The sequence below is a fragment of the Macrobrachium nipponense genome, chromosome 21, assembly GCF_015104395.2.
Source record: "Macrobrachium nipponense isolate FS-2020 chromosome 21, ASM1510439v2, whole genome shotgun sequence".
In the NCBI taxonomy this organism is placed as follows: domain Eukaryota; kingdom Metazoa; phylum Arthropoda; class Malacostraca; order Decapoda; family Palaemonidae; genus Macrobrachium; species Macrobrachium nipponense.
The window spans coordinates 2891644-2905180 of record NC_087212.1 but is presented as its reverse complement, the minus strand read 5'-3'; the positions used below and the strand labels follow the sequence as shown (position 1 = coordinate 2905180).

The following is a 13537-nucleotide window of genomic DNA, read 5'->3' as shown; positions in this document are numbered from 1 at the left end:
CTAAGACTAATAAGCGTATCATTTACTTTTGGTAGCAGTGCGTTTTTTTCTTTATCCAGTAGTTGGTCTTGAACAGCGTTTTTTGTGGCTGTACCGCTGGCAAATGAGACTTCAAGAAGTTATTTTATCGTACCCATAACATGTTAGTTTATTTGAACCGTAGGCAGTGACCAACTTTTAATGATCCCTTTTGAGTATTTATCCAACCTTATAATCGAAATGTGTGCCAATTTCCTAGTAATCTCTGCATAATCTGGAGGGACTTTGAATCCGGATTACATTTGGTATGTCTGTCACTTGAGTAGTCTCTGAATAATCAGGAGGGATTTATGAAATCTGAGGATATCACTGCTCTATGGTAAGAATGTGTGATGAAGAACAGATAAGATAGATACATAAACAATGTCTGGCAAAGTAGAGTTAAAGAGTTCCAGAAAACGACACATGTAGTAGTTGGGGATTGTGAGGCGCAACGATGACTTGTTTTATGGGTATCCGTAGGTCTTGCTTGGAGCAGGAGGGCTTGGACGAGGCGATGGTCGCAGCGGTTGGCGAGCGGGTGAACCAGACCCAGCTCCAGATCCTGCTCCAGAAAATTGAGGAGCTCCAGCTCCAGATCCGGAGAACGGAGATCCAGCTCCTGCTCCAGCACCTGAGAACTGGGAACCAGTTCCGGCTCCAGCACCTGGAAACCGGGAACCAGCTCCAGCTCCAGCTCCAGCTCCAGCTCCAGCTCCAGCACCTGAGAACTGGGAACCAGTTCCGGCTCCAGCACCTGGGAACCGGGAACCAGTTCCAGCTCCAGCTCCAGCACCTGGGAACCGGGAACCAGCTCCGGTTCCAGCTCCAGCTCCAGCTCCAGCTCCAGCTCCAGCACCTGAGTACTGGGCACCAGCTCCAGCTCCAGCACCTGGGAACCGGGAACCAGTTCCAGCTCCAGCACCAGCTCCAGCACCTGGGAACCGGGAACCAGTTCCAGCTCCAGCTCCAGCACCTGAGAACTGGGAACCAGCTCCAGCTCCAGTTCCAATTCCAGCTCCAGCTCCAGCACCTGGGAACCGGGAGCCAGTTCCAGCTCCAGCTCCAGCTCCAGCACCTGGGAACCGGGAGCCAGTTCCAGCTCCAGCAGCTCCAGCACCTGAGAACTGGGAACCAGCTCCAGCTCCAGTTCCAGTTCCAGCTCCAGCTCCAGCACCTGGGAACCGGGAGCCAGTTCCAGCTCCAGCTCCTGCTCCAGCACCTGGGAACCGGGAACCAGTTCCCAGCTTTCCAGCTCCAGCACCTGAGACCTGGGTACTAGCCTCCAGCTCCAGTTCCAATTCCAGGCTCAGGCTCAAGCCACCTTGGGTAACCGGGAGGGCCCAGTTTCCAGCTGCAGCTCCAGCCCTGAGAACTGGGAACCACTCCAAGACCTGAGAACTGGGAACCATCTCCAGCTCCGAGTTCCAGTCCAGCTCCAGCTCCACACCTGTGCCGGAGCGCAGTTTTCCAGCCTCAGCTCCTCTCCCAGCACCTGGGAACCGGGAACCAGCTCCAGTTCCAGTGCCTGAATATTGCGATCCAGTTCCAGCGCCTGAGAACTGAGATCCAGTTCCTGCAGCTGCTGCAGCAGCGTCTTCTCGCGCCGCCTTTTCAATTTGAGCAATTGCATGAGGAGGTAGAGGGGGAGGAGTAGGTAGAAGGTCTGATTCTACACGGAAGCCATCTCCGTCGGCCACGAACTGGAAATTGGCTGGAGTGCCGTCGGGGAATGTGAATCTGCAAAGGTTAAACAAAGGATGTTCTATAACAACTATGAAATCTTATAGCTTATTTTTATAATAAGTATTTTTTTTAAAGTGTGCATGTTTAGCAGCAATTATTAATATTTGCTAAATATTTGCTCATCATTTTGTGTGACAATTTAATAATTCTGTTTTAAAAGGAAACTTGTAGATTAATTAGAACTTACGACCAAGCTCCTTGCTGTGCCACAGCTCCTGTTTCCCCTTGTGGGTACCCCTGTTCTTGGCGGCGTATACCGTTACCAGTCTCAAAGTTGAAGCTGTAAGAGCCATCAGCGTGGGGACCATCACGTTCATCAACAAGGATTGGGATGACAGGACCAGAAGGCCTCTTAGAATCAACAGATGGGCGAGATCCTCCAAAGGTTCCAGTAGAAGGTCTAGATGGTAGAGATCCCGCAAAGCTTCCTGTGGCAGATCCACCCGGACGAGCCCCACCAAAAGCTCCGGCAGATGATCCGCTGGGGCAAGACCCACCAAAGGCACCAGAGGAGGCTCCACTTGGACGAGATCCACCAAATCCTGCAGAAGAAGATCCGCTTGCGCCTGATCCACCATAACCTGCAGACGATGACCCACTTGGGCGAGATCCACCAAAGGTTCCAGAGGGTGATGCTCCTGGACGAGATCCTCCAAAGGTTCCAGATGGTGATCCTCCTGGATGAGATCCTCCAAAGGTTCCAGCGGGTGATCCTCCTGGACGGGATCCTCCAAAGGTTCCAGCAGCTGATCCACTTGGACGAGATCCACCAAAGGTTCCAGAGGGTGAACCAGTTGGACTAGATCCTCCAAAGGCTCCAGCAGCTGATCCACTTGGACGAGATCCTCCAAACGTTCCAGATGATGCAGTTGGGCGAGACCCACCAAAAGTTACAGATGATCCAGCGCTTCCACCAGGGGAACCACCATATCCAGTGGCCTGAGAACCTCCAAAACTACCAGCAGATGAGGATCCAAGGGATGTTCCACTTGGGCGAGATCCACCGAAGGCACCGGATGATCCACTTGGGCGAGATCCACCAAAAGCTCCAGAAGATGAGCCACCTGTTTGAGATCCTCCAAAAGTTCCAGATGATCCACTGAAGGTTCCAGAAAATGATCCACCTGGACGAGATCCACCAAAGGCTCCTGCAGATGCTCGAGAAGGACGTGAACCGCCAAAGGCTCCACCAAATGTTGCACTTGGTCTTGAGCCACCAAAACCTGCAGAAGATGATCCACCAATAGATCCTGTAGAAGAGCCACCATATCCACCAGTTTGAGAACCACCAAAACCAGCTGATGCAGATCCTCCCAGACCACCACCAGATGAACCTCCAAATCCACTTGATGAACCACCCACACTGCCAGATACTGAGCTTCCACCAGCAGAACCTCCTAATCCTCCACCAGACAAACCTCCAAAGCTACCTGATGAGCTGCCAAATCCTCCTGTAGAAGAACCGCCATGTCCTCCAGCCGTTGATCCTCCGAAACCACTGGAGGAACCACCAGATCCACCAGTACCTGAGCCTCCAAGTCCCCCAGCAGCTGATCCTCCAAATCCACCAGCACCTGAGCCTCCATGTCCCCCGGCAGCTGATCCTCCAAAACCACTGGAGGAACCACCAAATCCACCAGTACCTGAGCCTCCATGTCCCCCAGCAGTTGATCCTCCAAATCCACCAGTACCTGAGCCTCCATGTCCCCCAGCAGTTGATCCTCCAAATCCACCAGTACCTGAGCCTCCATGTCCCCCAGCAGCTGATCCTCCAAAACCACTGGAGGAACCACCAAACCCACCAGTACCTGATCCTCCAACACCACTGGAGGAACCACCAAACCCACCAGTACCTGATCCTCCAACACCACTGGAGGAACCACCAAACCCGCCAGTAGCTGAGCCTCCAAGTCCCCCTAAACCACTGGAGGAACCACTAAATCCTCCACCAGTAGCTGAGCCTCCAAATCCTCCTGCAGTTGAACCACCAGTACCTGAACCTCCAAATCCTCCAGCAGATGATCCACCTTGAGCTCCAAATCCGCCGCTAGATGATCCTCCAAAGCCTCCAGCAGATGATGACCCACCTACATTAGGAGTCTCATACAGCCTTGTCGGAGATTGGGGATTGGCAGTCGCAAGTGCCAAAAGGAGGCATAACACCACTTTCTGAAAGGGCAGTGTTTTTTTATATCAGTATTCACATCAAATATTTATTTTCTCCTCAGATATGATGAAGGAAACGTGACATGCATTTAATAAATTGCAGGATAAAACATTTACTCTCGAATAGAATCAGTTTGAGAAAGATTACACTAAGTATTATTGTGGCAATGTTTTGTTAAGTCTCCAGTTCAGTAAAATCAAATACAGAACTTCTAAGCTTACGTCTTTTGATTTGTTTAGAAGTTAGGTTTAACGCAATCAGGATTTTTCCTATTTTCAAATTGTCAGACTATGTAAAAACTGTTTAGTTGGGGTTTCTGATTCTGTCGAGCAATTTTTTTTTATTTCATGAAGTTTCTTTTTTGAATATTTGTAAAAGAGGGTAGAAAGGAAGCTTTGACAGTCCGAATTTTCCACTGCGCTGTATTAACGTATCAAAGGACAACCGATCACAAAGTGTGTTAGGAGAAGAAGGAAGGTTTTCCCTTATTTACTGAAAAAGAAGAAGATGAAAACAAGACACCAGACAGAACAAACAAAGAAGGAGGAGGGACTCACTGTGGTCGCCATCGTCGTCAGCAGGAGTCGAACGAATGTAATGACGGAACCTCTTCCCCCAACTCTTATATAGTATGCCAGTGCCCTTCGCCGCCTCTGGCACCCGCCGCCTTAACCCCCCGCCCACTACCCCGGTGCATCCTGATGCCCTTAGAAAGTCCTTTCCTCACGACATCATACCCTCTTCTGTGTTTTAAATCTTCCCTTGTTCTTCGCTGTTCTTCGCTGTTTGACAATGGAATTACTTTTGCCTCAGGTTTAATGCCTCTGATCGAATCCGTTTCGGAGAATTTGAAGGCTACGTCCGAACATCATCAACATATACATCAACATCGTCGTCGGTCAGGGATCGAGCATGAAGCCATCGCCGTTCCTCGAAATTGACGTAGCGAACTGTGCGGCCGGTAATGACCAATGTCCTGCGTGTAGTATGCTCTCATATTATCATTAATTTTTTTCTTCCATGATCCTGTCACTGGTCGTTGCTAAAACGATGTCGATTTTCATTTTCGTAACTGGACTCTTCTCGTGTCTATTTAGAGGATCCCACATTGACGAGGGAATAATGAAATACCTTGTCCTATTTTTTTTCTTTTTGTCCCATTTTTCTTTCGAAGAACGGGATTTATAAGTGTCAGCGTCTGAAGTTCGCGTCTTAAAAGTGTCTCCCAATGAAAATGTACGTAATGCCTCTCCTGTCATAGTGTTGCTGTATTTGAAAGTTTTTTTCTTGACGAGTTTCGATTTGCAATAAGTGAAATTGGAATATTTATAAAACGAAGTGTTTCTGAATGAAGTGTTTCTATTTGAAAATATTTCTGAATGAAGTATTTCTAAATCAAAAAATATCAAAATGACGTGTTTCTGAATGCAAATATTTCTAAATGATGTGCTTATAAATCAAAGAATATTTAAATGACTTATTTCTAAATCATAATATTTCTAAGTGACGTGTTTATAAATAAAGTATGTCTAAATGAAGTGTTTTTAAATGAAAACATTCTAAATGCAGTGTTTTTAAGTGAATATCTAACTGAAGTGTTTTTAAATTAAATTATTTCTAAATGAAGTGTTTTTAAGTTAAATTATTTCTAAATGAAGTTTTTTTTAAATGAAAGCATTTCTAAATGAAGTTTTTAGATTAATTTCTAAATGAAGCTTTTAAATTAATTTCTAAATGAAGTGTTTTTAAATTAAATTATTTCTAATTGAAGTGTTTCTAAATGAAAGCATTTCTAAATGAAGTGTTTTTAAATGAAAATATGTCAAAATGAAATGTTTTTAAATCAAAGTATTTCTGAATGAAGTATTTTTAAATCAAAATATTTCTGAGTGAAGTATTATTAAATGAAGAACTATAAACCATGTATAAAGGGCCAAAATTGGTTATTTCCAAATTATTTATTTCCTGCGTCTATGCACACAGTAGTCATCATCACGATACCAGTTCACATCACTCAGTCAATCAAATTGATATGCATAATTATCATTCTGCTTTTACTCGTATCATACGTGAACAAAACTACCTCTCAAATTGTTGTCATGATAACGTAGTATTTCGATTTGAAAAAGTCAGATGTTACAGTGAGATTCCCCTTCTTTTTTTTATTATCTTTTTTTAAGATTGATATTTCAATTTTAAAAACTCAGATGTTTCAGGGAGTTTTCAAAGTTAATTTATTTTTAATAAATTGACATTTTAGTTTTAAAAACTCAGATGTTCCAGTGAGTTCCCAATATTTTTGTAGATTAATATTCTAATTTTAAAAACTCATATGTTCCAGTGAGTTTCCAAAGTTTATTTTTTGTAGATTAGTATTTTAATTTTACAAACTCAGATGTTCCAGTGAGTTTCCAAATTTAATTTTTAATGATATTATAACTTCAAAAACTCTCATGTCCCAGTGAGTTTCCAAATTTATTTTATAGATTCATATTTTAATCAGGTGTTCCAGTGTTTCCAAAAAAATTTTTATACATTAATATTTTAATTTTAAAAATTCAGATGTTCCAATGAGTTTCCCAATTAAAATTTTTATTTATAAAATAATAATCTCATTTTAAAAACTCAGATGTTCCAGTGAGTTTCCCAATTAGAACTTTTTTTTTGTTTTTTAATTGTGTTGGTTTAATTTTAAAAATCCTGATGTTCCCAGTGAGTTTCCCGATTTGAAAAATTTCTTTTTATAAATTAATGTTTTAGTTTTAAAAACTCAGATGTTCCAGTGAGTTTCCCAATTAGAACTTTTTTTTTTTTGTAAATTGATGTTTTAATTTTAAAATCTCAGATGTTCCAGTGAGTTTCCCGATTTGAAAAATTTCTTTTTATAAATTAATGTTTTAGTTTTAAAAACTCAGTGGTTCCAATGAGTTTCCCAATTAAAATTTTTTTGTTTGATAAATTAATGTTTTAGTTTTAAAAACTCAGTGGTTACAGTGAGTTTTCCCAATAATTTTTTTTTGATAAATTAATGTTTTAGTTTTAAAAACTCAGTGGTTACAGTGAGTTTCCCAATTAAATTTTTTTTATAAATTAATGTTTTAATTTCAAAAACTCAGATGTTCCAGTGAATTTCCCGATTAAAAAAAATTCTTTTTATAAATTAATGTTTTAATTTTAAAAACTCAGTGGTTCCAGTGAGTTTCCCAATTAAAATTTGTTTGTTTTGTTTGATAAATTAATGTTTTAGTTTTAAAAACTCAGATGTTCCAGTGAGTTTCCCGATTTCAAACATTTCTTTTTATAAATTAATGTTTTAATTTTAAAAACTCAGTGGTTCCAGTGAGTTTCGCAATTAAAATTTTTATTTTTTTGATAAATTAATGTTTTAGTTTTAAAAACTCAGTGGTTACAGTGAGTTTCCCAATCAAATTTTTTTTATAAATTAATGTTTTAATTTTAAAAACTCAGATGTTCAAGCAGATTTTTTTCTTCTTCTTTTTTCGAATTGAAGACCCAAACGCATTGCGAAATGCAGATGTGTTCGCCAGAACATGATTTTCCCAGAATTGGAATTGCAGAGCGGGCTGTATAATTCCTGGGAATCTCGGAAAAGACGGAAATTAAAGAGAGAAAAAAAAAAGCCCACTTAGCCGGATATTACATTCGTGTTCCTTCATCTTAAAAATGCTAAATCATTCGATAATATATATTGATTCGGTCTTACTAAATATTTAGGAAGGATGATACAGAGAAGAAATAAGCGGAACTCGGAATTGGAAATATTCCTTGTATATCTACTATATTTTTAGGTAAGTGATACAGAGAAGAAATAAGCGGAACTCGGAATTGGAAATATTCCTTGTATATATCTACTATATATAATTTTTTTACTCCATATGTCTTCTTCACTTTAAAAGGAGCGGCATAGGATCCTTCCGGTCAGGGCAGGTCTTTCCGGATGATTTTTGTAGCCCCGGTCAATTTTTTATAATACTGGTTGCAAATCACCCAACAGTCGTCTGACCACCATTCACATAATTGTATGTTCAGGTCACCCGAAGCACAGTTGGTATTCTGAGAGCTTGCCCATCTTTGTCCAGGGGGCAGAATCGAAGGCTTTGCTTGGTAAGCGAAAGTACTACTACACTTCGTCCCACGAGGCCCATTCATATGTGTGTATGTATGTATGTATATACATGAGTTCCATAACGTCCCAGTACCATTACAGGTATTTATTGCTCAGAATGGTAATCGGACTTTATGGACACCCTGTTTTAATATATATACACACATATATATATAGTACTGGAAATCTTCTTAGGCACGAAGATATGGTAATTCAGTTGTATTCAACATAGGAAAATGAAAATGGTATGGCTCAGAAAATGCCCAACAGTTTCGTCCTCCAATGGACCTCTTCTTGGAGCGTTTATTAAGGAAATAAACGCTCCGAGAAGAGGTCGATTGGAGGACGACACTGTTGGGCATTTTCTGAGACATACCATTCTCGTTTTCCTATGTGGAATACGACTGAATTACACATATATATGTGTATACAGGCTTTATCTTTTGTAGTTCTCTCTCTCTCTCTCTCTCTCTCTCTCTCTCTCTCTCTCTCTCTCTCTGCGAGCTCCCGGGGCGTTCTCAAACCGTACTCCAGTAAATTCCGTCGAAACACGAACTTAGGTACCGTCCCTGTGACCTAGTGGTGTTCAGACAGACGATTCCTGGGACCCAGATACTTTGTTCCCGGACCATCACTCACAATAACAGTCACTTGTTAAAGGGGGTATGATCAGCTGCGAGAGAGAGAGAGAGAGAGAGAGAGAGAGAGAGAGAGAGAGAGAGTGACGTGCTCAGAAACCAGTAGTTGTGTTCCCTCCGGGGACAAGCCCTCCTAGAGGGGGTGAGGGGTAGGGAGGGGGAGAAAGGTAAAAAATTGATTTTTTTTTGCGATCGTGTGAATATATATGCTTCTATATTTTTTTGCGTAAAATTAATACGTTTTATATGTTAGGAAATGTCTGTACGCACGCGCACACGCACACACACACACACACACACACACACATATATATATATATATATATATATATATATATATATATATATAATATATATATCTATATATATATATATATAATATGTATTATATAATCATTATATATATGTATGTATGTATATGTAAATATTATATAAATTTATATATATTGTGTATGTTAACGTCTCTTAATTTAACAACAACAAAAAAAGAAAATAATTTTGACTTGAGCTTGGAACTTAACTTTAGAAATGACTCGCTGTAATAGTGCAATAGGTATTCAAAAGACGTCTTGTCTCTGGGCCATTTTATGCCTGTGTGGGCGCCCAGTAACATCTAGTAATTGAGCTGTGTCTATCTATATACTATCTATCTATCTGTCTTTCTGTGTGTGCGTTCGTCCACCCCTCCTCCCCCTCTCTGTTCGTCTGTCAAGGCCGATGTTTTGTCAACCCCTGTAATTTCAGTAGAGAGAGAGAGAGAGAGAGAGAGAGAGAGAGAGAGAGAGAGAGAGAGAGAGAAGATTTAAAAACCTCAAACTTCTTATTCATAAAAGGGCGATGAGTATTCGGCATCCCCCAAGGTCAGTGTCTCACTCAGATGTCAAAAGTCAGGCGATACGATTTTAACCTTCCGCCGTAAGTGATGAGCTGGAGATGATTCTTCGCTTTCATTGGGGGGGTGGGGTTGGGGGAAAGATAGGGGGAGACTGTACCCACCGGTGGATCCGATGCCCAGATCAGGTCAATGTCTTTCACGTAACTTTTCTGAATGATAAGAGATGGGGTTCTTGTTTGATATGCGTAGTCCACTAATGAAGATTCTGTGCATTGAATTATATGTTAGGAGGTCAAATGTCAAGTAAGAATTCGCCACCTCCGGGGTATAATAGTTTCACTAAGACGTCTTGTTATTTATTTGATAATTGTTTTATTTTCGCAGATATTTTAGTCAGGGTTTTTGATGGCTTGGCAACTTCTGCCAATTTTTTATTCATCTATTTTTTACCAGCTATCTAGATCGACTCAAATGAAAATTGGCCACACGTTGATGTCTGATGTCTTTGTAACCTTTGCCAATTTTTTAAATTATTTTTTTAATGGCTACTTAAATCGACTCCCCTACGAAGATGGGAGACCCATATATCATCATCATCTTTATTCATTTATATTATTTTTGAACGGGTGCATAGAGTGACTCTCCCACGAAGGTAGGAAACTGCTCTAGGTCACCGAGATAATTGGCCACGCGTTGATATTCGATAGGTTGGCAAACCTATGTATTGTTTTGACCACTATTTAAATTCGCCTCTCCTACGAAGATGCCCGACCCGTATATCATCTGAGAATTAGAGTCGCGTGGATTTTTTATAGCCTGGCCAAAAAAAGAAAAGAAAATATCAGACCGTACAGCACTGGACTGGCCGAGAGTAACAGTCCTCGGTGACCTGAGGTCACGTATCCTCTCCGAGTTGCAGGCAGAAGAAAGTGGTCACGATCTCCCTCAGGGACTTTTTCTGAGCTCAAATTGTGCATAAATTAAAGTGAGCGTGGTCGTGTTTGTCAAATAAGGGGTCTCTCTCCCGAGAAGGTGGTATTACTGTCTGGAGAATTTTAATGATGTTTTGTAGAGTAGAATACTGATAGGAAGTCCTGCAGGTGCATTTAAATTTATTGAAAAAATGGTATTGAAAGTAACCAGTAACAGAATATTTAGTATAAGTCCTGTAGCTCTATTTAAATTTATTGAAAAAAATGACACTAAAAGTCAGACCAGTAACAGAAAATTGAAAGAAATTCCTGCAGGTATATTTAAATTTATTGAAAAAATGGTATTGAAAGTAGCCAGTAACAGAATATTTAGTATAAGTCCTGCAGCTGTATTTAAATTTATTGAAAAAAATAACACTAAAAGTCAAACCAGTAACAGAAAATTGAAAGTAAGTCCTGCAGGTGTATTTAAATTTATTGAAAAAAGTTATTGAAAGTAAGATCAGTCGCAGAACATTGAGTATAAGTCCCGTAGCTGTATTTAAATTTATTGAAAAAGGTTATTGAAAGTAAGACCAGTAACAGAATATTGGGAGTGTAAGTCTGTAGGGCGTAATTTAAAATTATTGGAATAAACACGGTATTGAAGGTCTTAAGACTTTAGTAACAGAAATATTTAATATAATTCGTGTAGGTTGTGATTTAGATTTATTGAACAAAGTAAGATCAGTCGCAGAACATTGAGTATAAGTCCCGTAGCTGTATTTAAATTTATTGAAAAAGGTTATTGAAAGTAAGACCAGTAACAGAATATTGAGTGTAAGTCCTGTAGGCGTATTTAAAATTATTGAATAAACGGTATTGAAGGTAAGACTTGTAACAGAATATTCAATATAAGTCCTGTAGGTGTATTTAGATTTATTGAAAAACTGATATTGAAAGTAGCCAGTAACAGAATATTGAGTATAAGTCCTGTAGCTGTATTTAAATTTATTGAAAAAATGGTATTGAAAGTAAGACCAGTAACAGAATATTGAGAGTAAATCCAGTAGCTGTATCTGAGTTGGCTGTTAGATATGAAGAAAAATCGGTTAATGTTGAATATCATAGGGGTTACTTGGTAGCATTATTCTGTACAGGCAACCTGTTTAAGAAACAGGTCTCCTGCTGTATTAGAAAAAAACGAGAACTTTATCATTTCCTCTGTGATCTCGACTCCTGAAAACCTTGGCTTCTAAGTTATTTTTTTCCATTAGGAATCAGTAAGAAGTAAAGAAATACAGAAAGAAGAGATACCACTTATAAAAAAAAATTAATAACCAGATAGATAGATAAAACTATCAAATTGCAAGGAGAATGGTACTATGGTAGTAAAGCATTTTCGATTGAGCTTCGGAAGCTCCAATTGCACACCCTCGGGGAATCTGTTCCATAGTCCGACGGTTTTAGGAATGAAGGACCTCTGGAACTAGGAAGTTCGACTGCAAGGCACACTTATAGCATATTGGTGTCTTGCTGTTCAGCGCATCTGGTTGCCGTCATCGGGGAAAGGAGATCAGAGATCAATTGTAAATGCGAAAAGATCTCTGTTGAAATACAACTTACGGGAATATTTCCTTGGGGATACAGGGAGCCTGGGCTGTCCTCACTGGAGAGTCTATACTCTGTTTTTTTCATCCGTCCATCCGCCTGTGGTGGTCGCGCATGGTAACACTGCGTCCCGGTCTTTAAATAGTTAAGCTATGTGTAAGTTTTAGGTAAATATAAGGATATCTTAGTGTATATTTGCAACTGAAAAGTGTTTTAATAATTTACTGTATGCGAATTACACCGTTAATATTCGAAATAGGATATTGTTATTATTATTGAATGTAAACTGAATGTAACTATTTAAAGCCCGGGACACAGTGTTACCATACGCAAACGCCACAGGCGGATGTTAAATGGAAAAAAAAACAGAGTATAGTTAAAATAACCGAAAAAGGCTTAAAATTACTTCGTCGTGCCTCCCTCTTGAGGTACTGTGCTTTCAGTTTTATAAAACAGGCTGCTCATTTTCCTTAAATATGATTATTTTTATCATTAGGGTGATGTAATAATTACTGAGTTGCCTTCAGCTTGTGGTTTTTATGAGTGGATGTATTTTTACGTCTGTGTGATGTACATAAACTTAGTTCTAAGTTCGAAATGATAGCTCATATCGATTAGTTGTGTATGTGTGCATACAGTTTTAACAGACAGTGCAGTCATTTGGATAAATCTGGTCAGTCAGTCTGTCACTGATTTTTGAGGACAATATATTATTCTCCATTTAGAAGAGGTAGTGTAAGACCCTTTCGCTATAAGCGTAAGAACGTCAGGAAAAACTTGATGAGCTACGAGTGGTCTTGAGAATTAAATTGTTATTGGCATAAAAACAGCTCATGGCTTGATCATCCATATGAATTTTGAAGTGTTGACGTAGACGATGAAGGGGGCATGGCAGGGATATATAACAGTTATGAAATAACAAAATAAAAGGAAAGAAAAAATATTTCTGATCTTGAGAATCTTTAAAATAAAGGAAAGAAAAATATGTCTAAAGTTTAGAATCATGAAATAAACAAGTAAACTAGAATATAAATATAACTGCATAAATGGAATTTTAAAATAGATTATAGATTGTAGATTATAGCATCGAAATAAACGAAAGAAATATTGGAAAATTATTATTAATGGCTTTTTTTATATTATTATTATTTTTTTTTTTTTTGACACCGTTATTTTCAAGAAGGAAAATCGGTGGAAATTGTCGTTGATAACCTTCCCATTGCCATCACTCGTGAGAGAATCATTGTGATCAGGAATTGATTTGTGAGTAACCCGGCCTTATGCCAGCAAGGCCTCGTGCGCAATGACTGTTCCAAAGTGATGGTAAGGTGTTGTAGTGTATAAGAAGCCTGGACTGGACCTCTGGACTCGTTAAACCAACCAAGACCTTTGAAATCTGCGATGATATAGTCATTTATATTATATTTTATGTTTTTATGTTTGGATTATAAGAACAGACAGTTAAGTGTCATACACTTTGCCTCC

The 13537-nt window shown here is 39.6% G+C and overlaps 1 protein-coding gene across 8 annotated transcripts; it reads right to left on the bottom strand.

Annotated features, from left to right (window-relative positions):
* Positions 1–341: 341 nt before the first annotated feature.
* On the bottom strand, positions 342–4548 carry LOC135197704 (fibroin heavy chain-like). Of its 8 annotated transcripts, none has more exons than XM_064224738.1 (5): positions 4489–4548; positions 1952–3933; positions 1514–1758; positions 815–1240; positions 342–742 (listed from the first exon to the last, which is right to left on the bottom strand). In XM_064224738.1, exons 1-5 carry the CDS (start codon positions 4498–4500, stop codon positions 486–488), a joined length of 2922 nt encoding a protein of 973 aa, XP_064080808.1. In that variant the 5' UTR covers positions 4501–4548; the 3' UTR covers positions 342–485. The 8 variants fall into 8 exon arrangements, with proteins under 8 accessions (XP_064080808.1, XP_064080806.1, XP_064080809.1 ...); XM_064224736.1 differs by having other exon boundaries at positions 342–910; positions 956–1240; XM_064224739.1 differs by having other exon boundaries at positions 342–955; positions 1052–1240.
* Positions 4549–13537: the final 8989 nt, after the last annotated feature.

Excerpts from the sequence above, each read along its gene's own strand:
- LOC135197704 (XM_064224735.1), bottom strand. Across the intron at positions 1,759-1,951 it reads GCACAGCAAGGAGCTTGGTC|ATTCACATTCCCCGACGGCA; the intron begins GTAAGTTCTAAT and ends TAACCTTTGCAG. Across the intron at positions 1,241-1,513 it reads AGCTGGTTCCCGGTTCCCAG|GTGCTGGAGCAGGAGCTGGA; the intron begins GTGCTGGGAGAG and ends CCCGGTTCCCAG.